We start from the raw sequence: 14,934 nt of genomic DNA on the forward strand, positions 1-14,934 counted from the left end.
GTAGCTGAGAGTCTCCCCTTTCCATAGTGGGGTCATATTAGTTTGTAGCTGAGAGTCTCCTCTTTCCATAGAGGGGACATATTAGTTTGTAGCTGAGAGTCTCCTCTTTCCATAGAGGGGACATATTAGTTTGTAGCTGAGAGTCTCCTCTTTCCATAGTGGGGTCATATTAGTTTGTAGCTGAGAGTCTCCTCTTTCCGTAGAGGGGACATATTAGTTTGTAGCTGAGTCTCCTCTTTCCATAGTGGGGTCATATTAGTTTGTAGCTGAGTCTCCTCTTTCCATAGTGGGGTCATATTAGTTTGTAGCTGAGAGTCTCCCGTTTGTAGCCAGTTCGGACGGAACAGCTGCACTAACTTCAAACGAGTCCCTTGACACTTTTGGGGGTCGTAGAGCAAAATGCACTTTCCACTGCAGATGCGGAAGTCCAACATAGGTGGATATCTGTGGACCAAGGCGCAGCGTGAGTAGAGTTCCACATATTTATTACAGTGACACTTCCAAAAACAACAAAGAATTAACAAACATGCCATTCGTAGCGCACATAGGCACTAAACAAAACAAAACAATATCCCACCACGCAGGTGGGAAAAGGGACACACTAAGTATGATCCCCAATTAGAGGCAACGATATTCAGCTGCCTCCAATTGGGAACCATACTCACACACCAACATAGAACTATAATAACTAGAACACCCCCCCCAGTCACGCTCTGACCTATTACACCATAGAGAACCCTGACTATGGTCAGGGTGTGACAATATCTCTTAAACTGAAGGATTTTGATGGGGATGTTTGTATTATTGTCACGTTCATGATAATGGACAGACCAAGGTGCAGCGTGTGTTGAGTTCCACATCTTTTTTATTAAATGCGAAACTTCACAAAAACAATAAACCAACAACGAAACGTAACTTCAGTGGTGCAACATGCACAACACAAACAATATCCCACAAACGCAGATGGGAAAAGGACCACACTAAGTATGATCCCCAATTAGAGACAACGAATATCAGCTGCCTCTAATTGGGAACCATACTCAAACTCAAACATAGAAAATCATCGACTAGAACACACCCTAGTCACGCCCTGACCTACAACACCATAGAGAACCCAGAGGGCTCTGTTAATCAGAAATGTGTCAATATACTATTAAGGATATTAATATCTGTGGTACAGCTCAATGTTTACATCATGTAGAAATAGTGATAGTTCTCTCTGTGTGTTTCAGTGTTTACATCATGTACTATAGTGATAGTTCTCTCTGTGTGTTTCAGTGTTTACATCATGTACCATAGTGATAGTTCTCTCTGTGTGTTTCTGTGTTTACATCATGTACCATAGTGATAGTTCTCTCTGTGTGTTTCAGTGCTGTTGAGTACACTGGTATACTGTAGCCTCGGACAAGGTGGAGGTGAGAACATTTCTCTATATTCATCACCTGTTCTATAAAAGTAACATTTATCTATATTCATCACCTGTTCTATAATAGTAACATTTCTTCCAGGTCTCTTCATTGGTTGTGACTTCATGTCTCCAGTCCTTATTCTCTTAGTAAAGAAGGTTCCATAAAGGATCTCCAATTGTTCTAGCTGCTCTCACCTGCAACACATCACAGGGTAGAAAGTGTTACGATATAATGTTTTACTCTGTGTTGTGAGATACAGACTCAAATATATTAGCCTCATAATGATTATAACTCCAACCCTGTGTGGGGTGTCAATAGCTAGATCTACTGTCTCTATTATATTATGACAGACCAGCTAGATCTACTGTCTCTATTATATTATGACAGACCAGCTAGATCTACTGTCTCTATTATATTATGACAGACCAGCTAGATCTACTGTCTCTATTATATTATGACAGACCAGCTAGATCTACTGTCTCTATTATATTATGACAGACCAGGACATAATCTGGAGCTAGATCTACTGTCTCTACACTCTTTGAAAAAAAGGGTTCCAAAATGTTTTTTCAGCTGTCCCCAAAGGAGAACCCTTTTTGTTTCCAGATAGAACCCTTTTGCCATGTTGAATGCTTTGTGGAAATGGTTCTACATGGAACCCAAAAGGGTTCTGCATGGAAACATAAAGAGTTTTACCTGGAAACAAAAAAAATGCATTCAAAGGGTTTCCAATGGGAACAGTCAAAGAACCCTTTTAGGTTCTAGATCGGACCTTTCTAAGAGTGTATGGCCAGGCTATGGTCGCTGAGTCTGGACATAATTATTGTCTTCCTTTGTTTGAATTATTTGATTTGTTGTGCTAATTTGATATCATTAATTATGTATAACTCCATAACTTTTTCACTCATCTTTATTCATGATTCATGATTCAATTCATGGCAGCCTCCACATTCATGTAGAAGTGTTTAGAAACATATTCTATTCTAATTTACAATAAAAGTGACTCCAAAATGACACAATATATCATTTACCTTTCATTTCTATTGTGCACAATATAATGTGAAACACAACACAACAACATCCGGTGAAATTGCAGAGTGCCAAATTCAAAATTCAAAATTGTAATATTAAACATTCATGGAAATAAAAGTGTGTTACATCATTCAAAACGGCTTTACAGTGAAAGCATAGCCTTCGATTGTCTGAGGTCAGCGCCCCATGTCAACATATACACTGCTCAAAAAAATAAAGAGAACACTAAAATAACACATCCTAGATCTGAATGAATGAAATAATCTTATTAAATACTTTTTTCTTTACATAGTTGAATGTGCTGACAACAAAATCACACAAAAATAATCAATGGAAATCCAATTTATCAACCAATGGAGGTCTGGATTTGGAAGTGGAAAACCACACTACAGGCTGATCCAACTTTGATGTAATGTCCTTAAAACAAGTCAAAATGAGGCTCAGTAGTGTGTGTGGCCTCCACATGCCTGTATGACCTCCCTACAACGCCTGGGCATGCTCCTGATGAGGTGGAGGATGGTCTCCTGAGGGATCTCCTCCCAGACCTGGACTAAAGCATCCGCCAACTCCTGGACAGTCTGTGGTGCAATGTGGCGTTGGTGGATGGAGCGAGACATGATGTCCCAGATGTGCTCAATTGGATTCAGGTCTGGGGAACGGGCGGGCCAGTCCATAGCATCAATGCCTTCCTCTTGCAGGAACTGTTGACACACTCCAGCCACATGAGGTCTAGCATTGTCTTGCATTAGGAGGAACCCAGGGCCAACCACACCAGCATATGGTCTCACAAGGGGTCTGAGGATCTCATCTCGGTACCTAATGGCAGTCAGGCTACCTCTGGCGAGCACATGGAGGGCTGTGCGGCCCCCCAAAGAAATGCCACCCCACACCATGACTGACCCACCGCCAAACCGGTCATGCTGGAGGATGTTGCAGGCAGCAGAACATTCTCCACGACGTCTCCAGACTCTGTCACGTCTGTCACATGTGCTCAGTGTGAACCTGCTTTCATCTGTGAAGAGCACAGGGCGCCAGTGGCGATTTTGCCAATATTGGTGTTCTCTGGCAAATGCCAAACGTCCTGCACGGTGTTAGGCTGTAAGCACAACCCCCACCTGTGGGCGTCGGGCCCTCATACCACCCTCATGGAGTCTGTTTTTGACCGTTTGAGCAGACACATGCACATTCGTGACCTGCTGGAGGTCATTTTGCAGGGCTCTGGCAGTGCTCCTCCTGCTCCTCCTTGCACAAAGGTGGAGGTAGCGGTCCTGCTGCTGGGTTGTTGCCCTCCTACGGCCTCCTCCACATCTCCTGATGTACTGGCTTGTCTCCTGGTAGCGCCTCCATGCTCTGGACACTACGCTGACAGACACAGCAAACCTTCTTCCCACAGCTCACATTGATGTGCCATCCTGGATGAGCTGCACTACCTGAGCCACTTGTGTGGGTTGTAGACTCCGTCTCATGCTACCACTAGAGTGAAAGCACCGCCAGCATTCAAAAGTGACCAAAACATCAGCCAGGAAGCATAGGAACTGAGAAGTGGTCTGTGGTCACCACCTGCAGAACCACTCCTTTATTGTGGGTGTCTTGCTAATTGCCTATCATTTCCACCTTTTGTCTATTCCATTTGCACAACAGCATGTGAAATTTATTGTCAATCAGTGTTGCTTCTGTGACGACCCTCCCACTCTGTCTGCCGTATTCTCTCTTGTTTTTGTTTCTTTATTAGGAGGCCGGTGGGCGGAGTTGGAAGGGTCGTCAGATAAATGGGAAACACCTGGGCTCAGGTGTTTCCCAGGATAAATGGACCTCTTCCCCATTCATTGAGGAGACTCTCTCCACACAGACACCTTATTGTTTTTGGTTGTGTAGTTTTGTGGTTTTCTTGGTTATTTGCTTTGGCACCTTTCAACACTCTGCATTATTACATTCAAGTATGCAACACACTCACTTACACTACTGATTACTGATTACACATGCCATTGTTATCTTCTTAGTTGCTTTATTTAATAAATATATATTTTTGATACACCTTGTCTCCACGTTGTCTCCCTTTTGTTACGAATCCTGAGCCGGTTCGTAACAAGTGGGGGCTCATCCGGGATCTTGAACTTGTGTTTGGGAGAAAACGTGGAGGTATGTTAACTTGAGGTGCTTTGTTTGTTAGTTTGAGTTTGGTGCTCAGTACTGGTTGTCTTTGGTTGTTTTGTTTGTGTGCTGCGTTGGAGAGAGTACATTGGTTAGTTTCCAGGCCTCTGCCCAGCCTGAAAACATTTGTTGTACTCGCTGTTGGAACATTGGTCTGAGGTGAGTAGAATCAGCTGTGTACCTCGGTGGGAGATTTGGATAGGGTAGTGAAACTTACTACCTGGAGCTATAGTCTTTTTCCCCTGCTAGGCTTAGCGATGTGTTTCATTTTGGAATATGTTGGGCATTGTTAATGTTTGTTATTTTTGTGTGGTGTCTGTGGACTGAGCAGTTGTCTCGGGAGCACATCCGTGGCTTGGTGGAATCTACCAGCGTGCTGGGGGGTTACTTCCTCGCCAGCGGGCTACAGTGCATAATTACCCACCGCAAATCTGCATGAAGACTAGGGTTGAGTTATTGTAGGTTTTGGGGAAGCTCCATATCTCATCTCTTTTCTGTGGTACCAGTGTGATTGTTTTTTCTCTTGTTGTGGTCTGGTGTGCTCAGAGGGGTTGAGTGAGATTTTTTTTTTCTCTCTCTCTCTGACTATGGCGTCTAATGTAGACGAGTTCATTCGCTTTCCATCAGAGGAACTGTTAGACTCATGTACTAAAGAACAGCTGTTGAAGGTTGCTGAACACTACAAAATTGAAATTAGTGATAAACGTCTAAAAAATTCCATTAGGTTAATATTGAAGGCCAATCTGATGGAGAGTGGTATTCTTGACGTTACCACTGGGGCAGCCTCTGCTGAGGACTCGCCGTCTCCCCGATATGTCACAATTACCGCTCCATCGGTTAGTCCTAGTAATCTTCTTTTTGAACAGCAGAAAGAGCTGCTTCTGTTACAGCAAGAGCACGATCGTGAGAAGCTAGAGTACGATCGTATAAAATATGAAAAGGAATTGGCTGCTGATCAGTTAAAATATGAAAAGGAATTGGAATTTAAACAGGATATCGAGCGTGCTAAAATCAAGCTGCAACAAGAGCGACTAGAGTTGGTTAGGGAAGGAAAGCTCTCAGGAGAGAGTTTGCTCTGGGAAGATGACCCAGAATTACTTAGGAATCGTTCCTCTTTTGGTCGTGCCCCGGACACATTTGACATTGTTGGGAATTTACGGTTGTTGCCTCAGTTTAATGAAAGGGATCCTGAGACATTCTTTTTGTTGTTTGAGCGTGTTGCTAACGCTAGGAGTTGGCCTGATTCTGATCGCACTTTGATGTTGCAGTGTGTGCTGACTGGTAAAGCTCAGGAAGCATATGCAGCTCTTAGTGTAGCCGACAGTGTCAGTTATGATAAGGTTAAAACGGCGGTGTTACAGATTTACGAATTGGTTCCTGAGGCTTACCGCCAACGATTTAGAACTTTAGAAAGGGATGATAAGCAGACTCATGTTGAGTTTGCGCGAAAATTATCTTCACAGTTTAATCGCTGGTGTTCCGCTTCTGCGGTTATGACTTTTCAAGGGCTGTGTGATCTGATTATGCTAGAGCAATTTAAGGACACAATCCCTGATTATATAGCGACGTATATTAACGAACGAAAAGTAAAGACTGTCGCTGAAGCTGCGGTTTTGGCAGACGAATATGTTTTGACTCACAAAAGTGTTTTTGTAGAGCCCCGTATACGGAGTGAGTGGAGACATTCGGAGAGATTTGAACCACGCTCACAGAGATACTCTGGTTCACGGGCAGAGTTTTATTCAACTAGGGTCGAGCCTGATTCCCGTGGTAAAACTGACTTTGGTCAAGAGTGTCACTACTGTCAAGGCTCAGGTCATTGGAAAAACGAATGTCCGGTTCTCAGGTCTAGGGGTAAAATCAGTACGTGTGCTAACGTTAAATCTAGGCCTACGGCGTTAGCTGCGTCTGTTCCACATCAGTTTACTCCTGAAACATTGTCTCAGGCCCAGGGCCATGTGAAAGTTCATATTGACCCAGGCTATTTACCTTTTGTTACGGAGGGTTTTGTGTCCATGTTAGGAAGTAAGAACCTAGTGCCAGTGAAGATCCTACGAGACACAGGTGCCTCGGAATCGTTTGTGTTGGAATCTGTGTTACCCTTCTCTGCTGAGACTGATTCTGGGAATAGTGTTCTAATTAGGGGAATAGGTTTGAATAATCTGTCAGTTCCATTGCATAGACTAATGTTGGATTGTGGACTGGTGAAAGGTGAGGTTGTTGTGGGGGTGCGTCCTTCGTTGCCTATTGAGGGTATCGACGTTATCCTTGGGAATAACTTGGCTGGCGAGTGTGTGTGGCCTGTTGTGTTTCCATCTCTAGTGGTTTCCACTAAATCGTCACTTGTAGGGATTCCTGATGAGAGTGAGCAGAGGTTCCCAGCGGTGTTCTCTGGGGGTACAGTGATGCGGTCTATGAGCCATGGTGACCTGGTCCCTGCTCCGGTAAATGTGAATACCACAAAGAAGTCTCTCGCTGTTTTCCCTGTTATTCCGTTGTCTGTACTCATCTCCGATCTAAACAATGCGCCACGGATGGACCACACATTAGAAGAGTTGCGTGACCAAGTTGTGCCTGTGGAACAGTTGGGAGATGTCGCACATGGTTATTTTCCCCAAGAGGATGTTCTGATGAGAAAGCTGGTGTCTATAGGGGACGGTAAACCTGTTCGTTTGGCTGATAACGTTGCTTCCCTTGGTTCTGTTAATGCTAGGTCTGTGCATGAGGAAAAAAATGTTCCTGGTCCCGATGATTGCATACTGCAGGGTAGATTGAAGAATTCTGAGACACTGGATATTTTGGATAGCCCTTTTACTCAGCTACCTGTTGATGGGCGGGAAGAGCTGGGTGGTCTGATTCGGAAAATTCCAGGATTGTTTTCTGTGACACCTACATGTACAAACTTGATAGAACATGATATTGACACTGGAAATGCTGACCCCATTCGTCAGGGGTTCTATAGAGTCTCTGTAGAGAAACTGCGTTGTCTGGATGCTGAGGTCAGGTATATGCTGGAGAGTAAGATAGCAGAGCCTTCTTTCTCTAGTTGGGTTTCTCCCTGTATCTTGGTCAGTAAAACGGATGGAACGGACCACCGTAATGTAAACGGAGTTACTAAGCCGGATTAATTTCCTCTTCCTCAGATGGAGGATGGCGTTGATCAAGTCGGCGCAGCTAAGTTGTGAGCAAATTTGAACGGTTATTGTGCCATTGGCAGGTGCCACTGACGAGTAGGGCATATGACATTTTTGCCTTTATTACTTCTTCTAGTCTGTACTCGTATTCGTTATGAGTTTAGGACTATGAATCGTTGGGAAATGTTGTTTGCGTTGGTAGCTAATGTGGTCTCTTGTGTGCCCTGTTCCTGAGTGTTATGTGAGTGATCATTGTTGAAGGTTGTCATGTTCTAACTTTCCTGTCTGTTCCCTCCTAGTCTTGTGTTCTCCTTTCCTCTTAAATGTTGCTTCCCTTATATATAAAGGTTGCTGAGGACTGGGGAGAAGGAGGTTGGTTGGGGCAAGTGGAAGGTGAACATGTAACCTCTTGTAAATTTGAGACGCAGAGGTCGGTGTCAATTTGGGACGCAGAGGCTTGTGTCAATTTGGGACGCAGAGGCTTGTGTCAATTTGGGGTTGTCGTGTTCTGTCGTTCCTGTCTGTTCCCTCCTGGTCTCGTTTTCTTCTTTCCTCCAGCAGAGGCTGGTGTGTTGTTCCGGGGTCCTTGTTGGTCCCCGGTTTTATGGGGGGGGGGTGTGACGACCCTCCCACTCTGTCTGCCGTATTCTCTCTTGTTTTTGTTTCTTTATTAGGAGGCCGGTGGGCGGAGTTGGAAGGGTCGTCAGATAAATGGGAAACACCTGGGCTCAGGTGTTTCCCAGGATAAATGGACCTCTTCCCCATTCATTGAGGAGACTCTCTCCACACAGACACCTTATTGTTTTTGGTTGTGTAGTTTTGTGGTTTTCTTGGTTATTTGCTTTGGCACCTTTCAACACTCTGCATTATTACATTCAAGTATGCAACACACTCACTTACACTACTGATTACTGATTACACATGCCATTGTTATCTTCTTAGTTGCTTTATTTAATAAATATATATTTTTGATACACCTTGTCTCCACGTTGTCTCCCTTTTGTTACGAATCCTGAGCCGGTTCGTAACACTTCCTATGGACAGTTTGATTTCACAGAAGTGTGATTAACTTGGAGTTTCATTGTGTTGTTTAGGTGTTCCCTTTATTTTTTTTGAACAGTGTATTTCAAACCAGCACAGGCGACACAAAAATCATAAATAGCGATAAAATAAATCACTTTCTTTTGAAGATCTTCTTCTGTTTGAAATCCCAAGGGTCCCAGCTACACAATGAACGGTAGTTTTGTTTGATAAAGTCCTTCTTTATATCCCCAAAATTCTGTTTAGTTGGCACCATTGAATTCAATAATCCACTCGTTCAAACTTTTTGAGTATAGAGCCAAAAGAAGAAAGCATGCTGAAAAGTCCCAATAGTTACGGAGGGCACTGTATATACAGTTGAAGTAGGAAGTTTAAAACTCGTTTTATAACCACTCCACAAATTTCTTGTTAACAAACTATAGTTTTGGCAAGTCGGATAGGACAACTACTTTGTGCATGACACAAGCAATTTTTCCAACAATTGTTTACAGACAGATTATTTCACTTATAATTCACTGTATCACAATTGCAGTGGGTCAGAAGTTTACATACACTAAGTTGACTGTGCCTCAGCTTGGAATATTCCAGAAAATTATGTCATGGCTTTAGAAGCTTCTGATAGGCTAATTGACATCATTTGTGATAAATGGAGGTGCACCTGTGGATGTATTTCAAGGCCTACCTGCAAACTCAGTGCCTCTTTGCTTGACATCATGGGAAAATAAAAAAAAATCTGGTTCATCCTTGGGAGCAATTTCCAAACACCTGAAAGTACCACGTTCATCTGTACAAACAATAGTACGCAAATATAAACACCATGGGACCACGCAGCCGTCATACCACTCAAGAAGGAGACGCTTTCTGTCTCCTAGAGATGAACGTACTTTGGTGCGAAAAGTGCAAATCAAGATGAAGATGTTGGAGGAAACGGGTACAAAAGTATCTATATCCACAGTAAAACGAGTCCTATATTGGCAAAACCTGAAAGGCCGCTCAGCAAGGAAGAATCCACTGCTCCAAAACCGCCATAAAAAAGCCAGACTATGGTTTGCAACTGCACATGGGGACAAAGATCGTACTTTTTGGAGAAATGTCCTCTGGTCTGATGAAACCAAAATAGAACTGTTTGGCAGTAATGACCATTGTTATGTTTGGAGGAAAAAGGGGGGGGCTTGCAAGCCGAAGAACACCATCCTAATCGTGAGGCACGGGGGTGGTGCACTTGACAAAATAGATGGCATCATGAGGAGGACAATTATCTGGATATATTGAAGCAACATCTCAAGACATCAGTCAGGAAGTTAAAGCTTGGTCGCAAATGGGTCTTCCAAATGGACAATGACTCCAAGCATACTTCCAAAGTTGTGGCAAAATGGCTTAAGGACAACAAAGTCAAGGTATTGGAGAGGCCATCACAAAGCCCTGACCTACATCCTATAAAAAATGTGTGGGCAGAACTGAAAAAGTGTGTGCCAGCAAGGAGGCCTGCAAACCTGACTCAGTTACACCAGCTCTGTCAGGAATGGGCCAAAATTTACCCCACTTATTGTGGAAAGCTTGTGGAAGGCTCCTGAAACGTTTGACCCAAGTTAAACAATTTAAAGGCAATGCTACCAAATACTAATTGAGTGTATGTAAACTTCTGACCCACTGGGAATGTGATGAAAGAAATAAAAGCTGAAATAATTCATTCCGTCTACTATTATTCTGACATTACACATTCTTAAAATAAACTGGTGATCCTAACTGACCTAAAACAGGGAATAGTATAGCTATCAGACTGACCTTCTCCACATCTCTATGTCTCTCTCTCACTTTCTCTCTCTCTCTATCTCTATATCTCTCTCTCTATCTCTCTCTCTCTCTCTTTCTCTCTGTCCTCCATGACCCTCTCTATGTCTCTCTCTCACTTTCCCCCTCTCTCTCTCTCTCTCTCTCACAGTTATCCCTCTTCCAGCCTCTCTTAGTGTCAGTCCTGACAGATCTCAGTTCTTTGAATATGAGTCTGTCTCTCTGAGCTGTGAGGTTCAGGGGAACTCTACTGGATGGAGAGTGGTGAGGAACACATCGAGAGGAAACCTTTCAGATTGTGATACTGACTGGGGAAAACAACAAGGGTCTTCATGCATCGTGTCACTAAAACCATCAGACAGTGGAGTGTACTGGTGTGAGTCTGGGTCTGGAGAACACAGCAATGCTGTCAACATCACAGTACATGGTATGTCCACAAACATCATCTACTAACATTATAGTGTTTAGTGGTTCATCTGGTTTCAGATAGGTGATGTTATGTTGATATATGATGTTTATACATTATATACAGCTGGAGCTGTGATCCTGGAGAGACCTGTTTATATATGATGTTTATATATTATATACAGCTGGTGCTGTGATCCTGGAGAGACCTGTTTATATATGATGTTTATATATTATATACAGCTGGAGCTGTGATCCTGGAGAGCCCTGCCCTTCCTGTGACTGAGGGAGATTCTGTGACTCTGCGCTGCAGATATCAGGGAACTCCCTCTGACCTTACAGCTGTTTTCTACAAAGATGGATCCCTCATCAGGACTGAGACTACAGGAGAGATGACCATCCCTGCAGTATCCAAGTCAGATGAAGGACTCTACAAGTGTACCAACTCTGAAGGAGAATCACCAGAGAGCTGGATGACAGTGACAGGTGAGAATATGAGAAACCTTGACATTCAGATTATCTGGTTCTTCTTTACACTGTTAAGTTTGAGACGTTATATTCATAATAATTTGTGTTCTTGTAATCTCGTTTGGTCATTAGACAATACATACAGTACCAGTCTAGGTGTGTCCAAACTTTTGACTGGTACTGTATGTTTAAGATAATATTAGTCAAATTGATTATAACTATTTACTGTGTTGTTTCCTCTGGTGTTTTTCAAGATGGGGGCTCTACCTCTCTCCTCCTCCCTCTGTCTGTCTCTGGGTTGGTGGCTGCTCTCTCCATCTCTCTGATCATTCTACTGGTCCTGTTCTGCAAGAAGAGGAACAAAGATGTAGCAGCTGAACGCAGAGATGTTACGTATGCTGACGTCAGAATCATACAGGATCCAGAACCCAGGAGAAGGAGAGGTACACACACACACACACACACACACACACACACACACACACACACACACACACACACACACACACACACACACACACACACAGACAGTACAGTGTCTTTTTGTCTTTAACCCATTGTCTCGTCTCCTCCAGAGAAGTCTCCAGGAGCTGATCCAGTCTACTCTGCAGTGAAGACCTCCAACACCACAGGTACTATAATACCATATAACACTATAACACCACAGGTACTGTAATACTGTATAACACTATAACACCACAGGTACTGTAATACTGTATAACACTATAACACCACAGGTACTGTAATACTGTATAACACTATAACACCACAGGTACTGTAGTACTGTATAACACTATAACACCACAGGTACTGTAGTACTGTATAACACTATAACACCACAGGTACTGTAATACTGTATAACAATATAACACCACAGGTACTGTAGTACTGAATAACACTATAACACCACAGGTACTGTAGTACTGTATAACACTATAACACCACAGGTACTGTAGTACTGTATAACACTATAACACCACAGGTACTGTAGTACTGAATAACACTATAACACCACAGGTACTGTAGTACTGTATAACACTATAACACCACAGGTACTGTAGTACTGAATAACACTATAACACCACAGGTACTGTAATACTGTATAACACTATAACACCACAGGTACTGTAATACTGTATAACAATATAACACCACAGGTACTGTAATACTGTATAACACTCCAACATACAGACTATCCTCTCTCAGCTGGTCCAGTCTGTGTTAATATCCTCTCTCTCTCCTGTGTTTAGTTCCAGGTGGATCTGGTCCAGTCTGTGTTAATATCCTCTCTCTCTCTCCTGTGTTTAGTTCCAGGTGGATCTGGTCCAGTCTGTGTTAATATCCTCTCTCTCTCCTGTGTTTAGTTCCAGGTGGATCTGGTCCAGTCTGTGTTAATATCCTCTCTCTCTCCTGTGTTTAGTTCCAGGTGGATCTGGTCCAGTCTGTGTTAATATCCTCTCTCTCTCTCCTGTGTTTAGTTCCAGGTGGATCTGGTCCAGTCTGTGTTAATATCCTCTCTCTCTCCTGTGTTTAGTTCCAGGTGGATCTGGTCCAGTCTGTGTTAGTATCCTCTCTCTTTCCTGTGTTTAGTTCCAGGTGGATCTGGTCCAGGTGATGTGACCTATGCTGACGTCAACCACACAAAGAGACAACACAACAGGAGGAGAGGTAGGAAGAAGGGAGAGGCCAACAACACTCCGCTCATCTTTCTGAAGTAAAAAATGTGTTTTTAGTGTTTTAACATGTCACTAGTTGTAACCTGTTTATATGTTTCTTTCAGAGAACGTCGTTCCAGACCCGGTCTACTCAGCAGTGAAGACAGATAGACAGAGATACAGGTCAGAAGGCCGATCCAGACCCTGTCTACTCAGCAGTGAAGACAGACAGGCAGGCAGGCAGGCAGGCAGGCAGGCAGGCAGGCAGGCAGGCAGGCAGGCAGGCAGGCAGGCAGGCAGGCAGGCAGACAGACAGACAGACAGACAGGTCAGGCTCAATGATGATGATGAAAAGTAGAGATCATGGCAGCCATTTTGTGCCAGAGGGCTCAACAACACCCATCAGTTTCTGTGCATAGTGTAGAGAATCATTGCACCATCAAAACCACTGTGAAATATATATTCTATAACCAAGAATATTGTTGTTTCAGCTGTTTCTAAAAGATGCAAAAACAAAACATAAGGGAACGTATATCATTGCTCACATAGAACAGTTCTACTGCTACTTAGACATGTTTAAAGTATAATTACAGATCTATAACACACATTTCTATGTGAATTTTGTCAGGTCGCCCCAAAGATTTAATTAGTTAAACTGGCAATATGTTATTTATGTGTCCTATAGGTAGAGCTGTATCTGGATCCAGGGAAGTAATGTACAGACTGAGGTAGGTCCATATCACTGTATCACTAACCCTAATGTACAGATTGAGGTAGGTCCAGATTACTGTATCACTAACCCTAATGTACAGACTGAGGTAGGTCCAGATCACTGTATCACTAACCCTAATGTACAGACTGAGGTAGGTCCAGATCACTGTATCAATAACCCTAATGTACAGACGGAGGTAGGTCCAGATCACTGTATCACTAACCCTAATGTACAGATTGAGGTAGGTCCAGATTACTGTATCACTAACCCTAATGTACAGACTGAGGTAGGTCCAGATCACTGTATCACTAACCCTAATGTACAGACTGAGGTAGGTCCAGATCACTGTATCACTAACCCTAATGTACAGACTGAGGTAGGTCCATATCACTGTATCACTAACCCTAATGTACAGACTGAGGTAGGTCCAGATCACTGTATCACTAACCCTAATGTACAGACTGAGGTAGGTCCAGATCACTGTATCACTAAACCTAACTTCAACTTTAACCCTAACTTCAACTTCAATCCTAACTTCAAATCTAACTTCAACCCTAACCCAAACGATCTGTCTCCTTTTTACACCCAGAGGCCTTGTATCTGTCAGTAACTAGCATGTAGCATGTATAGGGGTATGCCTGTACAGAGTCAATGTGTGGGGGCATCGGTTAGTTGAGGTAGTAGGTACTGTTAAAATCGGAAGTTTACATACACTCAGGTTGGAGTCATTAAAACTCGTTTTTCAAACACTCCGCAAATTTCTTGTTAACAAACTATAGTTTTGGCAAGTCAGTTAGGACATCTACTTTGTGCATGACACAAGTAATTTTTCCAATAATTGTTTACAGACATATTATTTAACTTATAATTCACTGTATCACAATTCCAGTGGGTCAGAAGTTTACATACACTAAGTTGACTGTGACTTTGAAAAGCTTGTAAAATTCCAGAAAAATATGTCATGGCTTTAGAAGCTTCTGATAGGCTAATTGACATAATTTGAGTCAATTGGAGGTGTACCTGTGGATGTATTTCAAGGCCTACTTTCAAACTCAGTGCCTCTTTGCTTGACATCATGGGAAAACCAAAGAAATCAGCCAAGACCTCAGAAAAAAAATTGTAGACCTCCACAAATC

The 14,934-nt window shown here is 43.0% G+C and overlaps 1 protein-coding gene across 1 annotated transcript; it reads left to right on the forward strand.

The window, feature by feature from the left end:
• Positions 1–399: 399 nt before the first annotated feature.
• On the forward strand, positions 400–13,775 carry LOC115195014 (low affinity immunoglobulin gamma Fc region receptor II-b). Its single transcript, XM_029754915.1, has 8 exons — positions 400–463; positions 10,710–10,985; positions 11,207–11,449; positions 11,686–11,874; positions 12,007–12,063; positions 13,022–13,099; positions 13,212–13,269; positions 13,772–13,775. The coding sequence occupies exons 1-8, from the start codon at positions 400–402 to the stop codon at positions 13,773–13,775; spliced, it is 969 nt and encodes a 322-aa protein (XP_029610775.1).
• Positions 13,776–14,934: the final 1,159 nt, after the last annotated feature.

The sequence above is a fragment of the Salmo trutta genome, chromosome 5, assembly GCF_901001165.1.
Source record: "Salmo trutta chromosome 5, fSalTru1.1, whole genome shotgun sequence".
Taxonomy (NCBI): domain Eukaryota; kingdom Metazoa; phylum Chordata; class Actinopteri; order Salmoniformes; family Salmonidae; genus Salmo; species Salmo trutta.